Source organism: Patagioenas fasciata, chromosome 2 (genome assembly GCF_037038585.1).
Source record: "Patagioenas fasciata isolate bPatFas1 chromosome 2, bPatFas1.hap1, whole genome shotgun sequence".
NCBI classification, from domain to species: domain Eukaryota; kingdom Metazoa; phylum Chordata; class Aves; order Columbiformes; family Columbidae; genus Patagioenas; species Patagioenas fasciata.
Genome location: NC_092521.1, coordinates 138,548,787 through 138,572,362, shown reverse-complemented (window position 1 = coordinate 138,572,362; position 23,576 = coordinate 138,548,787). Strand labels below are relative to the sequence as shown.

Genomic DNA, 23,576 nt, shown 5'->3' with positions numbered 1-23,576 from the left:
TGAAGGGACCATAGAGTTTATTGTGATTTTACCCTGTAATCTTACTCAGTCAATGTGGTAAAATTAGGTGTAGAATTAACAATTTTAGTTTGCATTGAGAATAATATTCTTGAAGTGTTACATTACAGTATTCTAAATAACTATTTTACGCTAAATTGTAAGCAGTATACTATCTGTTACAAAACAACACATTGAATGGTCATCATATTGTAAATGTAGTGCGTCAACCTAGTAGATCATAGAGAATTAAGAATTATTCACAGTTATGGATATAAAAGAAATTTTGAAGAAAAAAAAGAATTTTTACTTAAAAATAAATCTCATTCTCAAAATAGCTAATCACTGTAAGCCGTTTCAAAGATTAATATAGTAGTGAGTGAGTCAATTTTTAAATCCCTACATGTACTGCAAACACAATTAAAAAAAAAATTATCAAAGGTTAAATGCATTACTTGCCTGAAGAACAACCACAGGCTTACAATTAAAGTTGTTGTGGCAAGTGTGTGGGAATCGATAACATACAGTATGACTACATTGTGGGTCATTGGACCTTGTTAATGTTTAGCATTCAGAGCCGCTGCCAATACAGCATTCACCTGAATCAGACCTGGGGAATGAAATACTTTGGTTTCAATTAGGATTCCGAAGTTCTCTTTGGAGCAAACCACAGATACAGTGAATTTCTTCCTGAACTGAATACCATTCCTTGCATTTGGATTTTAATTGACAAGACATAGTAGTTACTTCTGTTTTCTATTTCTTCTGGCATAGTTATTTCTATTATGCTACTTCTGAATCACATGCTAAGCGCTTTCAGCAATGATACAGGCTATATGAAAAATTTGTGCTAAAGTTCGGAGGGGTCTTGTAATCGTTTGGAAGTTAGAGATAACTGTGCATTTCACTATTGAACCAGTACCTTCCATGCTGAACTTTCCTGTATCAGTGTCTGACATAACATAGAACATGCACGTTTGGGGCCAGGGGGGTGTTTTGTTTTGGCTCTTTTGTTAAATAAACTGGTTTTACCCAGTCATTTTCAGTTCGACCTTGGATATACTGCAATCAAATCAGTCCTGACAAACTAATAAAGATAGGGCCAATGTTTGGATGCGACGCTGTTAAGGAAATCTATCTTACAAGAAGGAAATTTAACATCTGCTTCTGGAGGAAGCATCTTTATCACAGATTCAGAGAGGAACCAACTGCTTAGCATAATTTTAAAGGCAGCTCCTCTGTCACAGGCATCATCATTCAGTTGATGTGTAAAAACCATTTATAAATATTAGCAATCATCTGGCATTTTTCAAAAGAACAGGAAAGCTAATCCTGTTTCCTGACTGAGTTCTGACTTGCATAATTACATTCTGACTACCTAAGTTCCCCTGTAATTTCAGTTAATTACAGTATTATTCTTACTTCCTGTCCTAAAGTTATTTGTGTAGTAACTATATCCTCCTAGAGTGGAAGATGAAGTAAGCTCTGTGAATTATTTTGATTAACGTGTAAAATGTTGTGCTCTCGCCTCACACAAAAAGACACTACATATTGGATATTATTACCAACTAAAAAAATGTGTGAAACTTTTCAACAACTATATTAACACTCAGTAGCGCACCTCTCAAGGGATGCTTGTATTACTCAATAATAGATATAAAGCTGTATGCATCTAAAAATATTAACATAGCTTTTATTGAATGTAAGCAAATAAAAAAATGCAGATACCTCTAAAAAATAAAAATATACAAAATACGTACATAACATACATACAATTATAGTCCTCTAGCACTTGTCATTGCCTTTTGCTTCATAGCAGAGAGCGGAGGACAATTTTACCCAACTCATCCATTAAAAACTACTATTGCAGTTTCTACACATTGAGAAATCATTACATTCACTGGAAAACCATGAGCTTTTGAAGCATAACTAATTGGGGAGTAACTGGAGTATTTTCAGAAGACTAGAGAGGGCTGTCCTAGCTTTATGGCAAAATTTCACTTTAGTTGTATACAAAACCACAGGATTTCTTAGTGCCCGATACAAAAAGAGGACTTTACTTCACTTTTGGTGCAAATTCTCACTTTGCAATTAAAGGCAAAACTTCTGCAGACTTCTGTGGGACAGGGCTTTATCCCTCAACTTTGTCATGCACCTATCCATCATAAATTTCCTCCCTTAGTCTCAGACCACGCCTCCTAAAATCATTCTGACTCCACATACATTCCTCCGCACCTCCCCAGTGCCTACTGCTTTCTGTCACATTCCTCTGCCCTCCCCACACTCTTCGCCACATCCAGCAGAGCTTCCACATCCCCTTCGCACAGGCAGATGCAGAGCACTTTCCTATCTGAATGTACCCAGCTTTGTCTGTTTCAGTCTTATCTTTCTATACAGTTATTGTTGAGATAGCTGGAATTTCTCTAAGTGCTTCAGTTGCTGTAATCTAGGCCCCTTCCACTATTACAAAAATTATTTCACTCCTCTAAGATGCAGGGGGTGTTGGGGGGAGGGAGGGAGAAGTACACGTGTCCTATAGGCACAGATATCAAAGCCAAAGAAAAAATAATCTAATAATTATTTCAAAACCAATACTACAAGCAAAAAGTTATTGAGACAGGCAACAATACTGCAAGACCTGGCAACACTGGCAACACACGCACAGATAAACCACCATGACGTGCTTGAATAACAAGTTTAACTAGCAAGTCTGAGCTACGTGTTTTGTCAGTCCAGTCTCCCTTCCCTCCACCTGCTCGAAAGAACTGCAGCCACGAATGGGAAAAGCAGGTGTGTGGCAGGTCCAGACCCTCTGCTTGTCCAGGTTTGCAGGGCCCACCAAAACCAGTGGTGGACCAGGGCAGGTTCCAAGCACCATCTGGAGGGATTTTTCCAAGTGCCTGGCAATTTATTCTCTCCTCAAGCGGAGCAGCAGCTGCCCCAGGATCAGGAATGAATTCCCAGGAGCAGGATTAAACCACTTCTGTACTTCTTTGTAGTCCCTCTCCATCCCTCTTCCTTGTTCTCTCTTCTTAACCGTTCCCTTTCCCCCTCTACCTGCAAAGATTCGTGACAGCAACTACTGCATCTGATACCTCTACACTTTCTTTGCACCTTTCAATGTCTTCACTTGTCCTAACCACATGATGCTTCCAAGCAGTGTTAGGAGGATTATGCTGAAACTGAAACAAGCTATTTCTACATGCTTGCATGGTCGATTTTCAGGTCATGCTCCAGAGCCTATTTGTTCTCATATGCAACTAGAAAGAAATGAGTAAGTCATTGAAGAAATTTGGCATTGGACAGCCTTTGTCTTTGAGACAAGGATTTCTGGAAGTTCTTTACATTTTCTAGGGAGGAATGGACTGGACTTCTGTAATTACATGATTATTATGTTTTCTAATGTTTACACACTAGCAGAATGGGAACACAACAACAAGTCTGCATAAGCACAGCAAACAAAAAACCCTTCAAGGCTGTTTCCATTTAAAATTACACGCCATGCCATTTAAGGGAGTTTTCAATTCTGGAAAATGCTGCAACACTGCCTACCCAGGAGAAGGATAACACCCTCCCTGCACCCCACCCCCTTTTTTTTTTTAATTTAAGGAAAACAAAACAAAACACACCAAAAAAACATGTTTCACCCTTGCCATGCTTGTTCAGAGCTCCCAAAGGAATGGGGAGTTCACATAAATGAGTTCACCACCTCCCATGCACTAGGGCAGGCTCCAGCCCTCAGCCACCTCTCCAGGGCCCTGAAGGCCATGGGAGACCTTTAGCCTGAGGAGGGAGAGAAAGATCCGGCCAGTAACAACATCTACATGCTGGAAGGGGCCTCCTCTGCCTCACTGTGAGACTGGTGGCAAGACCCTCTTATCCCTCATCAGCAGAGGAAAATCCCTTCCACGTTAAGCACAATTATAGGGAAAAATTGGCTGCCAATTTTTAAAAATCTGTCCCTTTAAGTTTTAAGGGAGCTGGTTTCCTTTTCAATTTTAAATATATCTCACTCATATGGGAATAATACACAATCAAATCCAATATTTTTCCTACTGCCTAGCAGCTAAGTTATTTACTTGACTTTAACAAGACTTTTCTTTCCTCTTCCCAAGTTTGAGAGCAAGCACAAGCTGAGATGAGCTGTGCTGCTGTATGAGCAGGCAGCCGCTTCCAACAATTTATTTGAAAAGAAGCAGATCTGTATGTTAGGTGGGAAAGGGAGAGACTTAGCGTAGGCGGGGGAAAGAGGGGAAAAAGTCAAGGTTTAAAATTTTTGTTGTTGTAAATAAGCTGCTCGAAACATGGGAACAGAAAAATAGGAAACTTTCAACGACTCGACACACCTATTTCCTACTGTTGGAAAATTAAGACAGTTCCATAAGCTGCATCTCCCCAAAACTAAAAACAATGCACAAAGAGTGTTAAGTTAGCCACGCAGACATAATGGCCATTAAAAAAAAATATCCCACTTGTATGCTGTGCAAATTTGCATGTGCTACCTGCATTTGTTCTTAACACACTAGATTGAAGGCAAAACAAAGACTTTTACTTTGAAGCTCCCTCTTTTTTCCCCCCAAACTGTAGAAACAAAAATTTAGCATGTTTACTATTTACAACTTCCTTCTCAGAAGACACAGGTAGAGTATTCATGCCTTCCACAATGTAACCTTGCACATCTGGCCAGCAAACATCTGGATATTTATCTTCACTCATCATTTCCTTCACTAAGTCCAAAAACTGTCAGTTATTTCAGCTGAGATTCAGCCCAAGGGAGTACAAAAAAAAGTTACATCCTTCTTTTGTCCAGGTTTTATAAACTGCTTTTTACCTTTTTTCCCTGGGATATCAGTAAGTACAAAAATAAGCAGTCTGGATTCCTTTGACTGTGGTTATTATTCCGTGAATATGTACTTCTGTAGCCACAGGGAGCATACATATGCAATTGTATTTATTACAAGGTCATATCTGCAATGCATGCAAAATATTCTACATCTTTAAACAGCTTTTTGGTTTTTTTTAAGTGCTACATACATCCAGAAAAAAAAAAACCCACTCAAATCACAAGTAAGAATACAGATTGATTTGTGAATAAACTATATAGCAAAACTTAAGCCAATTAAACTTCAGATTTGGGATAGTCATGAAACAGTATTTGTATCAATTAACTTAAAAAATAAAATAAGCCTTAAAAAACCAACCAACCAACCCACCCACCCAAACCAACAAACGAACAAACAAACAAAAAAACCCTTCACTTGCAGAATTGTGCTGGAGGCACTGCCTTTGGACTGAAAGCATCAGCCTGAGGAGCTCACCCCCGTCCATTGCTCTGCCACTGTTCTAGGGAAGTCTCTTCATTTGCCTGTGCCATCCTTCCCCTATTTTACAGAAGGGCATATTGAAACTCACATCCTTTTGAAAACACTTTGAAGATTAAGTGGGGAAAAAAACAAACAAACAAACAAACAAACACTCTCAGACTCAAATGTTATTACCAAAGATACATATTTTAAAAAGGAAAAACGTCAATCATTTCTTAATCTACCTAACTCTGAGTTTAGTTTTTCTTATTATTCAGTAATTTAAAGCTACTGCTGACTTCAAATTCTCCAAATCACCATCCTGGTATCCAATCTGAAATTGTTTAGCAAGTTGTTTTGGAGAAGAAATAAAGAATTCAAATTATGCAATGAGTTTTTTTTTAAGTCTGCTGTTTAGCTGAGGTTGCATTCACTGCTCCTTTGCTATTTCTTTGAACCAGCTTCACACTTTCCTACTTAACTCTGCTTAGTGAATTTGAAGTGCTCTTCGAAGAGAGGTTAACTAAAAAATCACAGCCATATTTACAGACGAAAGTGCAAAAATGAATTGTTATGGCTTCTTAAAATTTTATCATTTAGTATGAATTCATTTCATATGTGCACTGTGGGCACTTTGCACACTGCCATTTGTCCCCTAGGAATGCTGCAAAGCATGCATGACTCAGATTCATTCTAACCATATGGTAAAAGGGAAGCTGTTAATGATATAACAAGCCTACATACTTAACTCTACATTTCTCTGTAATACTTTTAGATTTTTTTTAACCTTAAATCAACAAATAAAAATACATTTTTAAGTACCAAACCAACATCTATAATTAAAAAAAAAAAATTATCATATTAGAATGAGTGGACAAGAGAGATCAGAAGAAGAGCAAAGACACACAGAGTGGGAAAGACTTGAGAGTTGGCTTTGAAAGGTTTGCTTCTTCCTGCCTCACACCACTTCAAGGCAACAAACTGCTCAGGAGCAGTTTCTTGCCTTTTTTTTCTTCTTTATTTTAGTTCTTCTTTGAAACAGAAGGTAATTTCCAGTCAAAACTATATTAAGTTAAAAGACAGTTTGGGGTGAAAAACTCCTTCTATTTTTAGTTCTGTAACACACTATAGGTTACCTTAATGAAAAAAAAGTAAGATTTTATTTTTACAACTACAAACTTTTTAGGATCTCAGCATCCACATGTGTTAATACTGACTATCATTTAAAAGAAAATAAATGAAAACATAAAAGCATGTCAAGTACATGGTGCTCATGTAAAGGATATACATTCCTTACGTCACTGTGCTGTGAAATTAAAAAAAAAAAAAAAACCACCACAAAACCCTCATACTTGTTTTTGTCTCAATTTAATAGGTCAGTTTCCAGTTGATGGAAAGCATGAAAATTATATAATTGATTTCTGAAATGGCTCCTTGTGAAAACATGTCCCATGCCACACTTATTACAACCTGTGAGTCTGAACTTCCCTTTTTATACTTAGCAACAGCTTTGCCACTGCTGAACTTAAAACTGCAATACAGCAAGATATTCTTAGAACAATGATATTTGTGATGTATGTTCACTAAATAGAATTCTCCTAATTTTATTAAAGTTAACAATGGAAAAATCTCACCCATGTTTTACAAGGTCCCATGCTTGGATTACTCTACATTTTCTGAAGCAATGCCCCCTCTGTTTTACTGATAGTCTGCCTAATGACTGCCACTTACTTGTCCTCATCAGAGATGCTGAGCATGATCATGTTGTGGTTTTTTTTTCAGAATAAAAGTTTGTCAGAGTTTCTGGAAAGTTAAAAACTAGGTAGAATCGAGAGTCATTCTCCTGGACCCTACAAAACCTTGCACTTCCCCATGTATACATACCAATACACACCAATATTATTTGAATATTCACAATTTTTGTTTATCAGCAACAGAAATAAATTTTCAGTTTCCATTTGGCCATCGAAATAAGTAGCCCAGAGGCAAACATCCACTGATAAATCCAAGCGCTTTGCAGAATCCAACTATGAATACCACAATAATAGATGAGTGTCTCTTATTTAGGATATCTTTGTTTCATACATATTTGTACATGGGAACACTGTACATATCTTGCAACAGGATGTTTATGTTCTATCATCAATTTTATGATCAAAAAGGTGATTTTATTTGCAAAATATTTAACCTTCATGAATTTATTCAGGTTCTATAATTACTGATTCTTGAGAAAAAATAACATTGAGAAGTACTGTAAATTATTTAAATATCTTGGCAGGGGGAAGTAATGGAAAAAATATTTACTGGCAATTCTAACCATAAAAGAGGCAAAAAAAATGGTCAGTCATTTTTGTTAAGTTATATCTTCCACTAGTATGCTACCAATTTAGATAGAGCATGATGTGGAAAAGATTGCCATTCCTGCACTCAAAAAGCATTTTTGGCAGTTTAAATACTTTAATTAAGGCAATAAAGATGCATTGAAGGAAACATACATGCAAAGAACATTGTCCAGATACAATAATGTTTTGTCTGCTCCAAACACATTTTAAATGTTAATTGCCTATCTTGAAATGTATAAGAAACTATTTTAAATGGTAATGGCCTCACTAGATTTTTAGCAAGCAAGGAAAACTATTACAGACATCCAGCTTCTAGAAATCTGAGTAATATCCTGGGGAACAGCTTGCCACTTGGGGGTTGGGGTGGAATGCACTTTTAGTCTGCTTTAAAAAGTCATTTTAAATTTCTTACTTATAGCAAAATAAACAACAACTTTTTCAAATTTGTAAATAATCGTGCACCTGTTCATCGTAGGGAGTTCACAGCAGTCAGTAAAACCTGAGGGTGCAATTAGCAATGGATAATCTTTTCTGTTGTTTTTCTTTTTCTAATTTTAGCTAATTCTGAAATGATCAATTGTACACACTTGGAAATATTCAGACGGTCACATAAGCTGATACCAAATATAATTTTAAAAGAACCCTTCTCTCTTTATGCATGCATGTATAAAATACACATGTATTGATGGAAACACACTGGAAAGCTGTATTTAAATTATGGAAAAATTCGCATAAAGAGCTTGCCTCCTTGGAAGAAATGGAAATAACAATGATATTTCTGATATATCCTGGGTCCTAATACAGAAATGAGAGTTTTTAGCAATGTCCTGCTGAGGAACAGACGTACGAGCCCAAGCCCATCAGAGTGCACATCTCCCCGCGAGGACAGCAGGGTCCACATCCTCGCTTTTCATTCACGGTACCGCTTACATTCCCCAGGAGCCACCTTACCTTTCCCTGCAGGTAGACTATGAAGGTGCTCCAAAGCTAAATTCTGCACAGTTTGAAAAGAAATTTCAAAATACCTGTTTGAAATTGCAAAGTACTATAGGTCTTCATAGTGCCTGTTAGCTAAGCTGCTTCAGAGCAGAGAGAGCTTTCTGCGCATTTCTTTCTCCGTGCTAAAACTATAGAGACTGACAAACAGAGCAATAATGACCAGGCAATTTTTATTAGCACAGCAGGAGAAAAACAACTTCTTTTTGTAACAGAAAAAGCACAAGCATCTCAATGGGCCATCTGTTTTAACAATGCCTTTTATTTCTCTAGGCCTCTGCTTCTACTTTAAAACTTTGTGACAAAAAATATTACCACTGCTGCTGTTTGATGAATTATATGACGTGTGCTTTTACTCTAAATCTAATTCCTTACAATCACATTTTCATATCGCAAATTAAAAACTGTTGTTACATTTAGCACCTTTCATTGTTGATTTCAGCAGATTGGCAAAACACAGAGGGCACATAAAAATGAACTTTCCCCCTCTTCATACATCCCTCCAGGCCTGGAAAAACCAAGACAGTGTGTAAAGCCGCTGTGTCAGAAACAGACAGTTAGCATCTCCAAAGTAATTTCAGTTGGTTTAGGAAAGAAGTGTGTTTAAAATGAGGTTTAAAATGAGTCTGGATTGAGTGATTTGGGTGCTACTCATTCAGGAAATAGATATTAGTGAGCATTTTTCCATTTCTCTCTAATTTAGTAAGAAACCTTTAGCTGAAGTAAGTAACAGGGCTTAAAATTAGATGAAGATTATATATTCTTCAGTGGTTTTCACTTACTCTAAATATGTTTCTAGCATAAGATACATATTCAAAGTTCAAGACAGAAACAAAAAAGGAAGAGAAGACACATGTAGCTGGACTGCCTTCCTTGAACAAGTAGCTGAGTTTCCAAACATAACGTCTCTCACCTCAACGTATGAATTCACCTGATTAAAGGTGGTTCTATAACATTTAGGAGGCCAAATACTCCATATAATAGAACTATGTCAAACCTTTTTTCAGATAAAACCCCATAAAAATAAAATCTTCAAACTGTTGCAGAAGAACTAGTTTCTCCTCTCCCACACTCACTAACTGCAAAAGGTTCACTTAAAAACTTTGATAATTCACATTTTACTTTATGTTCTATAATACCTTAAGCAGTAGAAGTGTTATGCACCATTTCATTGGTTTTCAGCAGCACACTTGGAAAAGTATGTCAAATGAACCGTTTCCCTGCACAGTGAATTAGATGCTTTCATACTCATGTCTCCACTCAGACTAAAAAAGGATTTTTTTTTTTTCCTTCCTTAAAATGCACACACACAGACTAGAGGGCAGCACTAGCCAAGGATAGGAATGTATGAAGACCACTGTCTTTTTGAATGGTCAACCCACGCAAATTTATAGCAAACTCTCTTCTCCCACTTCATCCCATAAGAAACTGTCTGCAGTTGTTCATGTACAGTGGCACTTCTATCAGGTTAACTTCATAATCAGGAGTAATTGCAACATCCACGCGTGCAATGTATTGGTTTCTTCATTACAACCTCTCGTTTAAGCCACATGCTGTGCACATTTCCTGGGGATCTCAGAAGAGAGTCATTTCCCAAATGACTTTTGGAATTCATTTCAAGCTTCAGAAAGTTTAGGTTTTACCACCTTAAAGAAAAATTCAGATGAAAAAGAACAGAGATTTTCCCCATGGCTTTGAATGTTTCTTTCTTTTACGTTTTCTAGTGTTTTATTGTAAAAGCATGTTACAAAATGGCTTTTGTGCAAGCAGATCTGGAGCTTTTTCCCCAGTCTGCACTCTGGGACAACACAGGCACTGCAGGTAGAAAAAAAGATGAGATTTTACCCTCCAGATACCCATAGGTACCCCTAGTTAAAGCATGTCTTTATATAGAGCCTCGAGAAGGCCAATATATTATGTAAATCCTCAAAGTAGGATTTAAGCAATATTTAAGAGGAGTATTAACCTTGTGCTGGCCCCTTTCCCAACCATATGAAAAGATGACTAACAAGGAAAATGGAGTAATATGGTTTCTTTTTCATTTTGTACTGGGGAGCGTGCCAGATCTCTTCATGGTGGGAGCTTGATAAAAGATAAACAGTGATGACTGGAGGTAGAATTACCACCTGAATATTTGGCATAAAAATTGTGTCAAAATAATGTCAGCTCACGCTTTCATGAATACATATTTCATGACATTTAAAAGATGCATTGTCTCTGGCATCATAAAAATGAAAAGGATAGCTTTTATACTCATATCAAGGCCTAATTCATAACAAGCACAGAGGCCCATTTCTCCCAGTATCATGTGGCAAAGAAAAGCAATTACAAGATATTTATAGAAAACCTACAAGAATCGTGGCAAGTGTATAATGACTTTTCTCCTGATACCCTTCCATCATCCAAAGGTAAGTCACTTATGTCTTCTTGGATTAGTTGTACACAGACCAGAGAGTTTAGTTCCTTGCCTACAGCCATCAGCCATGTCCTACCTTCCACTACATCATATTCCCACTCTGGAGTGCATCCTATAGCAGTTCTAAAGAGCCAAAAATCCACAGCTGATCACTGTGCCTGATATCCAGCCTGTTGGTGGACTTGTTATTACCATCATTCTTAATAATCTCTGGCATATCACGTATTTAAAAAAATCTGTTTACCCGTACATGTCTTTTGGATACTCAGAAATTAAAATGAAATAAGAACTCTCTAGTCAATTTCCTCATATTCCCATCTTCTAAACTCCTCAGGTTACTGAGATTTTTCAAAAAGTCACTTATTGTCTCATAGCTTCTAAAGTAAAACAGAAGGAGGTTTATGACATCTGCATGTGCCACAATAAATTTAACAGAATAAATGAGTCAACCTCACCTCATACCAGGACATTATTCTTGCCAGTATACAAGAAACTTGTCTTTCAAACAACAGGAACTTATTATGAACAATAACAACTTGAAAACAATACAAGCAGGCTCCTATAATTTTATGGGACCCTAGACCACTCCATGTCAGGATGTCTCATTGCAGCTGAGGTAGTTTTCAGGAGAACTTTTTCAACCAAAATTTACATTTAAATATCAGAAGGAATGGCAACATTTTGGTTTGCTAATATTGACAGTGGTCCATTCAGTGTCCACTCAGAAAATTAACTGACACATCATAAAGGAGCACCTCTTACTTCTGAAAAGTAAAAGATACAGTTATAAAAACAAGTGTATAGAAATAATAAATGATGTAGTTTATTTACAGTGGAGTTGGAAGGCAGGGAATGAATCATAATCACATGAATTCTCTATTTATTTTCAATTCATGTTATGCTGTCTGCAGGTATTAGGCTAGAATCAATCAAAAGATAGAACAGAAAATACAACAACCAGCTATTGCTTTTGCTATTTTTGTGAGGCAAGCAGAGTCAGCATTTTAATATCCTGCTCTCTCAAGTCTGTTTAAAAAATAATAAAAAACAATTGACAGAATGGCAAAAAATGTTTTCTCTAAAATTCACAAGAAGAGAACATTTTTCTCTTAATCACTGGATATCAATTCCCTTTGCAATCAACACAAGTTGTGACAAGAAAAAGAGCAGAGCTTCCTTCAGTTACTTGACAGTTCCCAAAGTTTTCTTTCACTTGCGTGGAATTAAATTTGTTTCATACTGGATAATCAATATGGTACTAAATTTCTAGCCAGGTAAACAGTGCGATTTTCCCACATGCAAGGACAAGCCTGAAAAAACACCACCACCCAACTCTCCGCCCCTGCCCCCCAAATAGAGCCTTTGGCATGTAAAAGAGCATTGTCATTTACTGCATCCCTAGGGGAATACAGATTTTCCTGAAATAAAACCTTGTGTCTCCATCCATGTTCACAATAACAAAAGTCAGACATCATTTTATTATAATGAATTTCCCATAAATCTGAAATCCTTTAAATCCAAAATCATTTCAATAAACTATCAATTCTTAATATAAAAGCTACTTAACAAGTCCATTCTAATATAGTGACTTCAGACAAGTACATTATAAAATGCAGATGAAAGAACCACTTCAAAGGCAGGAATGGGTCAGATAAATAAAGATAGCATGATCATATGATTCCAATATACCCTCCAAAACTAGTGGTAAATGTAGATGCTGAAGAGACTTTGAGCCCTGCTGTCTTTTCCTTTAACAAGCTTGCAACGTCAAACTCATCTTTTCCTTAAACAGTGAACATAGCATTGCAGTGGCATCCAAGGTGATAACATATTAGGATTATTATTGCAGACTACCTACCTAATTAGCAGAGAGAACAGGACTATGTTTTACTGCTGCCCACTTCAGTCATTTTAATGTCATGAATCTTGAGACACTACCTGCCCCAATATATCCACTCTGGTTCCTTAAAAAAGAGTGAGTTACCTGCCTGTGCTCTCCTGACTCGGAAAAGCCCCTCTGCTCCCTCTGAAGTGTCCAGTTATCCCATAGATTCTGTGCTAGCAAATCTGGCTTATGTTGCTTATGTCCTTGACCACTGGCTAAACTGGTCCCAGGAGTACTGAACTGAGTTGGATTGTTTAAGAAAGAAACCCAACACAACCCTGTTTTTTAATATGGACTATTTCAGTGACCTTATTCACGTAGTCTCCATGCAGGAGGTTTTTATCAGAACTGAGTGGGTGGTAAACTGCAGCATCATGTAGTAAAGAGCATCCAGAAACACCTGAAGTCAGCTCTGCTGCAGAAGAAATTGTTCTATGAAACAGTAACAAAAGATACTTACTTGGAGAAGAGGCAGAAGCAATGTAAGTCATGGCTAAGAGAAACCCCCATTTAAAAAAAAAAAAAAATCTACAAAACAGGAGATTAAAAGGTCACAAAGCTTCCAATTACTGAAAATCTTAGGAAGAAAGGCTCCTCAAAATCCTCAGTTGAGACATTTTACTACAGAATTTAGGCACGGCCTTTTGAGGGACAAAGCTGAAGTGAGTTTTCAGGGTTTCTCCTTTGTCCTCTTCTGGCCCTTCAGAAGCTGGCCTTCGCCAAAAGGTCAGTCCTGTGGGGTGGGAGAATCTGAGAAGCTCAGATGCTGTTGTTCCAGCATACACCTGGTATAGTAGAAGGCTTATTCCTCATCCATAAATAAACTCAGAATTATTAAGAGACACACCACTAACTTAAAATTTTATGTAGCAGCTGGGGAATCTGCTGAGGATATACTTATCAGTTGAGGTCTATTTTACGACCTCTGCACATAAGTCAAACCATCAGCTCATACTGGCTCGGCCCATTGCTGACAGGGACCGTGTCACGTATCCCACAGGGCAGCTGGAAGCGGCCAGCGGACAATGGGGGCGAGCAGCCGGCATGGGCTGCGGTGGCCCCGGCAGAACAATGCAGCTGCTGCGGAGGTTGGCCCTGCCGAAGGAAACTCGCTTCTCCCAGGTTGCCTGAGGTGAGGGACACTGAAGCAATGGAAATTCCCCAGCAGCTAAGGAGAACAAAAGAAGAGGTGTTGGAAACTGCTGTTAAAAAGAGACAGGCTCTCTAAACCTGCTGGCTGTCAGACTTGGACAGCTTCTTCCAGGGCATGGAAGAGAAGAGGAGGGTCCCCCAGCTGACAGAAAACCACACTGCTCTGCAGGACACAACCCCCTGGGAAACACAGATTAACAACTACTCCCTTCCTCAGCGGACAGGCATTTCACTGTCCCCATTGGCATGTGGGGTTCAGTCCACAGCTGCAGCAAGGGCACTGCTCAGCCCAGGGGTGCCCTGGGGTTCGGCAGAGCCCCCCATGCCCAAGTCGGCCATGAAACCCCCCGCTACCCCACAGATGGGACCTGGGCTCTGCACGAGCCCTTCCCTCTTGTTTTTGCAGGGATCTGGAAGTCTCCAGATTTCCTCCCCTGATTAAAAGGTGTGGCTGCTGAAGAAATTAGTTTACAGAGCCTCCAAATTCCTTACTGCCGTTGTCATACGTCTGCAGCAGGAGGCTCGGTGAGGCCGGGGCGCAGGGAGGGGTGTGCTGCACCGCAGCTCACGCTGCTGCTCTGGGACCCCCAAATCCCCCCTTCTAGTGGGAGTAACTCTGCAAGGACTCTGCACCTGGAGAGGAAACTTGCGGAGTAATCCATATACACTAGATTAAAATATCTGTTAAAAAACCCCCAAACCCACACGTATCCTTCCCTGAAAAAAAATTAAAATAAGAATTGTGATTTTAAAGCTCATTTTCTTTAGTAGTAGAGTACTGAAACAAAGGGAAAAGTTACATTGATTTACAAATTCATTAAAACGCCAAGAGAAAAAGCAGTGGTTAACAAAATACTTCCATTGACTGCCATGGCTTTTGGATCAGGCCCAGAAGAATGCTGGAATAAGTGGTGAAACACTTTATTTTCTAACTTTTTAGTCGCTACTGCAAACAATGGAAAATACAAGCACATACTTAGAATAACTCTATCCTTTGCAAAATGAGATCACACCTAAAAATACTTCCTCTTGTTGCTGTCTAACTCAAGTTTATGATAATAGCTATTACACACGTATAGTGAAGAGGAAAAAATAGCTTCCAAAGTGCTGGGTAAAAACTTGATATTGTATAGTAGAGTGTCTGCTACAGAAGAAACTCAAAAATCTCCAATGATGCAGGCTATTTCTTCAAATAGCAGAATGCAGAATCCAATTAGCTCATAGATAACATGAAATAAGGTAGTAAAAAGCCAGTGGTTTGAGTTATCAAATTATTGCTTGAAGGCAGGAAAAGCCATATGATGATGATGATTACTGTGCATCAAAAATATATTAAGTATTAAGAAACAACTGCAAAATGTACTGAATTTTAGTTTTCCAGTTTGAAACAGTGCTATTATTTACATCCCCACACATAAGCCCACACAGCTTGAATTTCTTGGGATATACATGTGCTATTAATTTTTAACTTCACTCTAGGATTCAAGCCTGAATCACCAGCCCTGTCACTTCCAAGTGCAAGGGTGAGTTTTGTCCACTTGCACCAGAGACTGTTCCAGTGCCCCAACTTCTCAAAGTACAAAGGTGTTTTTCAGGAGTTTACATTTTACTTTTTAATAAGCATCTCCTACACTTACATTTCCTTAGCAACTTCTGAAGAAGTCAACTGTCACAGCTGTGTTGCTGCGCTACAGATTTAATCATTACTTGACTAGAGAAAAGACTGTTGGTTGAGTTAAAAATCACCATCTAGAGTGATTTTCTCTAACATTGCATCAGTTCCCTGCTGAGCAGCACAGACCTAACTGCAAATAATATTTCTGTAACCTGAAGAAGAGTAAGTTAACATTTATAGAACCGCTCAGCGCTGATCTTCTTGAGACAAGAGGCAGCATTTTATTATACAGTTTCCTCAAATCCATTACATATAGACAGAATTGGTTTGAATTTTAATTCTAAAACTACTAGAGTGATTAATTTCAAAGCGTGCAATCCCGGTGTTCCTCTCAAAATATAGAAAAACAGACGACAATAAACGCAAAGTTGCTGCAGGAACAGAAATATGTGCAATTGCTTTAGAGAGCACAGAGCTGACCCTGCTCCCTTCTCTGCCAGTGGGAATTTTATCACTGGCTCCCGTGAAAGCACTGCAGGGCTAGTGATTTTCTAACACTTCAAGCCAATTATTTTTATTTTAAATGCAAGAACAGCCTCCCACCCTGGTCCAGTTCTCAGCCTGAGGCTGTAGCCCTGCCAGCACTGTTAATGTCATTGTTTGCGAAGCGTATTCCCAGTCCCGCGTACACCCACGCAGGGCTCCCAGCTCCCGGCTGCGATGTCCCCTCACCGCATTGTTCCAGCTCCCCCCACTTCCTCACCTCCCGCCCTGTCCCCTGCCAGCCCTGGCCCCCCGCACCATTGTTGTCCCCCTGCACCCACCCTGCATTGTTCTCACCCCCACCCGCCCGCCATCCCCACCTGGGAGGGACCCTTCCTCCCTCCCACTCCCCGCAGCAGCTCAGGCTCCTTGCTTACCTACTTCCATATATTCCGCTAACCTATTGGCATCAAAACATTTTCGCTTTCCAAAAGCGCTTTACAGAAACTATCGTTACTGGATCCCATAGCTTCTGCGAACCGTGGGTGCTCTGCCTTGAGAAGCCCAGTCCAAAGTCTCTCAAACAACAAGAAGATTCTTATTTCATTGCTACAGAGTTTAGATCAGGCCGAAAATTAGGACTGATAGAAAGGGTTATTGCCTTTTCAGATAGGATATAAAAGGTTAGCGCAAAAATATGTTGCCACTATACAATGGAAATATGTAACAAATCAGATACATGGAGATAAATACTATTACATCTTCACAATAGATACGTACAGAAATTACTGGCATGATTTACATGGGTTCTGTTGTTACAATACATAAAAGTTAAAACCTTTCTAAACTGTGCTTTTTCTCTCTCATGGGTTACAGTGAGTAGAGTTAAAAGCTGCTTCCGAGAAAAAAATACAAAACAAGACAAGGCTCACATTTACATAATCAAGCGTTAATTGCAGACAGGACTTCTTAAATATCTTATTTATATATGTATATCTAGATGCATATACATATAAAGTATAGAACATTTTTATTCATTTACCAGTTAAACAATGACTGAATGTTAAAAAAAAAAATCTAAACCCACACAGAAATAGGTGTAGTTAGACAGCTGTTCTGTCATTATTTTGTCCACTTTACTTTTTACTGCCTTCCATTTTATACATCCATGAGGTTCTTCTGAAATAGTTATCTGTACTATGCTGTGTTTTTCATACAGGCATATAGGGACACTAACCCTCAATTTTTATGCACTTCCTAATATTTTCCTGTGATACTTCACTCTTGCTGTGGTACTGCTATCAAAAGGATACTCCCTCTTTTCACAAAAGTGCATTTATTGTAGATAGTATGATGTATAAGCTGTTTTCCATGCTCAAAGTAAAGTGAATCTTTCCTAATTATTGGAAAGAATAGTGGCTATATATGCCTAGAGTTGATTATGTATGGAAATATCATTTTATTAATAAATAATATATATATATATATTTTTTAATACATTAAAAACTCATTAACTCTTACCATGGCTTATGCGATGAAAGCAGTAGTATGCAAACTCCACTCCCACAAGTGTCAAATACCATGTCCATGGTGAGTCCCAGGGCAGTTCAAAGAGTCTGTAGTTATTCCATATGTAGATATAACTAATTAAGTCAACACTTCTGAATAAAACACTGAAAAAGAGATCAAAAAAGTTTTATTGATAATTTTGTCAACTTTAACTAGAAAACCTTTTTACTATATATTATTTTTTTCCCATTTATCAGATGTGACCCTTTTTGTAACACATAAAACCAGTCTCCAATTTCTGCAACCTTTATCAAGTAACACTACTATTGACTTCAGTGGAACCTTTGCTCGAGGTGAATGAGGTTTTTAAAAGCAGCCCTCACCCACTCACCACCCATGTTATGGCATCAGGCACATTTGAAGGCTGCTGCACTCCTGGGCTCTGCCCATGCTGTGCAGTCCTGCTCTGACTCTGGAAGAAACCTGTCCTCCCTAACTCACAAGTGACTGAAGTATAAGAGAAGTTATGCTCAGACACTAACGTATGACATTAAAACACCTTGACTATTTCCATTGTAAGGAAGGGTGTGGAAGGTGACAGGACTTTAGGGAGCAGTGAGATTTCAATCTGCTCAGCATATCACTTCACTTTAAAAGAGGATAAACGCAGCAGGAGGAGACAAAGCCCAGCACCTCTGAAAAGAAGAGAAAGGGCAATTGGTTGAGAGGAACGGCAGGATTGCCAGAAAGGGGGAGAAAAAAAATAATGATTTTACAAAGGCAGGAAAGCCAGCAGACAGCAGCTTTTATTGCTGCCGAGTTCTTGGACTACAGGGAGCGAGCAGCTACCCCTGACCTAACACAGGTCAGTACTGAGACCAGGAGAAGAAGAAAGAAAGTAGGTCTGGGATGAGCAGACCAGATCCAGCAGTATCTCCACACAGCTGTTTAGGCTAATGCAAATTTGGGTTGCTACAGTCATGCTCTCCCCTCAGTGCCGCAGTACCTCCCATCTCATTTCACTGATTCGGAGGCTGAGCTGTCTCCAAACAAATTGCTTCAGTTTTGCTGGGCAAGTTTTTGGACAGATGGGGAAGTGTTAACCCCAGTGCGAGAGAGATGAGAGGCCATGGGCACTGGGGTGGCCCAGGGGACAACTGGTTGAGGTAGCTGTGAAATGGCACCTCAGCTGCAGATTGATGTATATTTAAACTGGCATTTTTGTAGAAGAGAGCAATCCGCAGCATGATTTGCAGCAGCTTCCTCACACGCCCTCCTGTTACCCTCTTCTTCTGCGCTGCTGAAAACATTTGTGAGACTGTTGTGAACTGAACTGGTGCAACCTCTGAAAAAAAGCAAGCAGAAAAATGCAGGGGAAAGATACTACCTGTAGGAAAGTTACACACATCCTTTTTTTAATATATCAGTAGCTTAAATATTTAAGGCCTAAGAGTCAGAAATAAGGTTATCATTAGAACCATCTCTACACACAGGAAAAAAACAATCTAGTTCTCAGACATTTTGCGGCTGGTATCTTTTCTGTGGGGGTGGTGAAAGAATCAGCAGTAGAACAACACCTATGTGCAAAGTTGTGGAAGATTTTAGGAATCTATACATCATATACATGGTTGGAGGAAGACTGAGGAATTCAAATTCTGGGATCTTCAAATGGAGATTGCAAATGGCACACCTGCAAGGCACTAATTCAAGAGAGGTAGTAACAAACTGCACGTGGGTGTCACAGCCTTGTAAAACCTCAGCTGAAAGACTGTCACAGACCAACATCTTCCTATTGCTTTAGTTCACCCAGAACGTCACCTTACATTGAAATCTGCTGAAAAAGCCTATGCGCATTTCTCTGTTCATGTCTGCTCATTCTTGTCTCAGTGCCACTTCTCAATGGTACTTTTTCCCAAACCCTGCATTTATTTTTCCTTTTTCTTTCAACTACATTATTTTTGATATAGTTTACAGTATGGCCCCCAAAATACTTGAATCTGCAAAACTAAAATAGGACGTATACTCCATCTCCCCTAAAGCACTGTTTGTTACACCTGGGAAGCATGCCTGAAAACGGTCTGGCCATGTCCTGTCCTTTTGGGTAGCTGCACCAAACATGAGGGAATCTCAGCAAATGCGTCTGTTTCAACTTGTAAACCATCCCTCATGCTACGACTGAACTTTGTGGTCACTTCCATATTTTTGTAGAGACATTTTATACTTCTGGCATTAGCACCTTTTCCCATAATGGTGTTTTGAATAAGGCTAGAAGGAAACATCTTGAGCTTCTGTGCTGCTCCTCCATTACCGAGAAATAAAGTCAGTGGAAAATCCTGAGCTCCCAATACCAGACTGTGAGGAGCACAGTATCACATCCACCATTTTATCCTGAGAAGCTGAAGCTGTACAAGGAGTTATTGCTCGGGAAGAAGAGCACAAATATCTTTTCCACAGCCAGCTGCCACATCTTACCTGCAAGTCATTCCTACCTTTACTACAGTCGTCCCAATTTTTCTCTTGGACGAAACCAAAACACAACAAAACCCACAAACTTTCATTTCAGCAGCTGGCAGATGAAGAATTTCTCCTGACTAGCAATGACAGGTGCATCTGCCACTTCAAAAACAACTTAGCCATGCCCAGAAGTTGGACCATACACACCTGGAACATGTTTAATTTTCATAAGAGCTGTGTTCTATAAATATTTTTAAAGAAGATTATATGTGTCCAACCAGATTTTTGCAATTCACCTCATGAGGCATCTGTAAAGTTCAGTATAAATTCTCAATCCCTTTCACAACAGGTCAGAAGGGAGCTGATATTATCCAAACACAAAGAAACGGGCATTTTTTAACATCTTTTCAATGACCAGGAAATTTAAAACACCTCTTGCAACACAGAGTATCAGTTATTATTAGGTACTGTTTTCTTACTTTATTCTTTTGCCTTTATTAACATATAATGCCTTTGCAGTACATCCAAAAGATATGTGAACTGCTACACTTCCTCAATTTTTGATCGGCTTTCAGTATTTCACCCTCGAGTCCTTTTTATTTTTTTTCCCCCACTGGCTGAGGCCAAGGTGTAAAACCCGAGCTAACCCTGCAACACATTTTTTATATAGGTAATTTGCTGTACAAGTCAGTATTTGCTTATTCTTTCCTTCATGCTTGAATCACAACTCTACAGCACATAACACTAGCTGATTACAGTAATTAATTTAGAGTAATCCATCATATGACTATGCAATGCTGAGAAAGAAGAGCTGCTTAGCTAAGTATTTTTTCAAATTTACAGTGTGATAGATAGGAAAGTCCAGAGCTTGCATTCACATGATTCTGAAAATTCACTTGGAGTTTTAAAGGTTTATAATGCTCCTTTTTTTGCTTCCATAACTTTCATTTTCATTTCTTGAAAATATTTAAGAGAACATAAGAAAATTTTTTTCCTCATTTAAATGTTAGTTTTAAATCATGAAAATGACAGAGCAGATATGTAGGACTTTTGTCATCTAGTCAAATCTTCTGCGTAAGGAGTAATAAATCCTAGAACAGACAGACTATATAGAAAACCTTATTGTATACATTGCATAGACTTATATTATTGGATTTTGAACATTTCTGCTGAAAATATTCTTTTTATGTGCCACGTATGCACTAGGAAACTGTTTTGCTTTCGAGAGAGGGTTCTCATCTCCTTGTTTCTAAAGTTCATACATTACTCAAAGGTAATAATATCTGTTTTAATAAACCATTTCCCCCCTTCTCTTTCCACTGGGTAAGATTATCACTTCGTCTAATTAAAAATGTCCAAGAAGGAAATTCTGGGAGATGAACTCCCCATGTGGACGTGAAGATCTACTTATGGTAGATCCCTATGGGATACAGAAGGAGGAAGAAGGTGGAGGAAAATCAATTGGAAAAAAAGGCAGCTGCCTCTTTTCAAAGTTTTGCTTCCTCCGACTCACACATCAGCCTTAGAGCCTGGAACTTTTAGGAAACCTCCTCCATGGTGCCGAGGACAGTCCCTGAAAGGGAAAAGGGTCAGAGACAGTAGCTGTTGTCTCTCTCCTGAACACAGAGTAAGATCCGTGTATCAAAACTGAAGACCCCATGGTAACCGCATCGGCTCTCACTGCTCTTGCAGTCACCACCTCACGTCACACTGGGAACCGACCTGGGGCCCCGAGCTAAAAACACAGCTCTACAGCTGGACCTACAAAAGCTCAGTTCTCAAGGGCATTAACAGACTTGCATCCTTGGAGGTCAGACACAGAGGGAAACATGTTAAGACACCCTGGTCACAAGGTTATATTATCATTGAAAATAGTGAGTTATTACTAATACCGTTTCCCTGGGTTAAATAAATTCAGTTTTCCTAGCCTGATTCAAACTATGTGAATGTAAAGTTTCAAAATGTTGAACAAAGGCAGTTACTCAATAATTTGAAATTATTCAGACCGTATATGTCACAGCAGGATACATGAATAATTAAATTCTCTGTAAGCCTTTGTTTCAGAGTGGAAAGCACACGGATTTCCATTTCCAAGGATACTCATAGAGCTTGCTTTTCCAGATGAAAAACTGGCCCCAGTCACAATTGAAATAAACATTTTGATAACATGATTTCAGTAAAGAGGAGAAGGGGGGAGGAGGTAGAGGAGCCTTGAGAAAAGGTCCATTTGGAAAACAAAGCAAACCTCCTGCAACTGAAATCCCCTTTTATTTCCTGTACAGGTGCCAGGTCTTGAACAGACACCCAATTTATTACCTTGTCAGCTGACTTATTAGGGTTGACACAAATCGAGCTGAAATATGCCTGACATACTGCAGTCAAGGCTCTTTTCACGCTTTAGCACAAAGCCAAACTTTCCACAAGGTGGAGGAAAAGGGAGAGGGAGCTGTGGGAGTTCTATTCCCTGTTTTCTATCATCAAGATGAATATGATCCTCTCCCATTCTTAATATGCAAAACCAGTCATGAAATAACCCAAGGCTAAAAAATAATTCACCAAAATGATACAGCTGGGAAATGATTATCAGGCTCTGGAAAGCCCTTGATTGCAGGAAATAGCACCTACATTTTGAGAAAATGTTCCCACCAGACACAAAAGCTGAATCAAAGCTTCTCGTCTTCCTCAGTATGGCTTTCTCCTCTAGAGTTTTAGCCTAAATAAGGAAAAGCCCCAGTTTTGCTCAATGAGAAGAAAAACTATCAAATGCAAAGTGAAGTAAAATGGAGGTGAGTTTGGTATCTCAACTAGCTTGTACACAGTATTGCATTATGTTTTGTCTGACAGAGCTGACCTTTTCTCCACCAAACCTATTCCTGTTGCACTTCACTGATTATTCTCTAATTTAAGACACTAATATTAATTTACTGAAGTGGGTGGAATAAAACATAAAACAACAGGTTTTGGAAGGAAAAGAATACAACTTAGTGTTATGCTTTTTTTATTTTTAAGTCAAAGTTCTAGCTACATAATTCAAGTCACTTTTTGTTTATCTTTGCTCTTTTATACATAAATAAGCAATCAATTAAAAATCCAGCACAACTTAAAAATTTTCATGAGAAGTTCCACAGCCCTTAGTGATACAATTCATAGTAGTAACACCTTTTGACCTAAGTTCACGCAAGATCTTCAGGTAAATTTAATTAAATGTGATCCTTAAAGGATTACAAATCCCAGTTTAAAAACTTCAGTGCAGCTGAGCTTCTGTCGTTGTAGCTTACTCTTCTTCTTTTATGAGAATGTAAGTTACATTTCTTTACACCTATTTATACCAGCCCAGCACACTGGGCAGTAAATTCAGGATACACAATACTGGCTGATTCTAGAACATTGTGTTCTCAGAGGCAAAAGACCTGACTTTTCAATA

General features: G+C 38.7%; 1 protein-coding gene across 1 annotated transcript in view; it reads right to left on the bottom strand.

Annotated features, from left to right (window-relative positions):
- Positions 1–23,576, bottom strand: part of AGMO (alkylglycerol monooxygenase) — a 187,727-nt gene that overhangs the window by 149,455 nt on the left and 14,696 nt on the right. Inside the window, 1 exon segment of the mRNA XM_065831932.2 lies at positions 17,711–17,862. Coding sequence (XP_065688004.2) covers positions 17,711–17,862 — 152 coding nt within the window.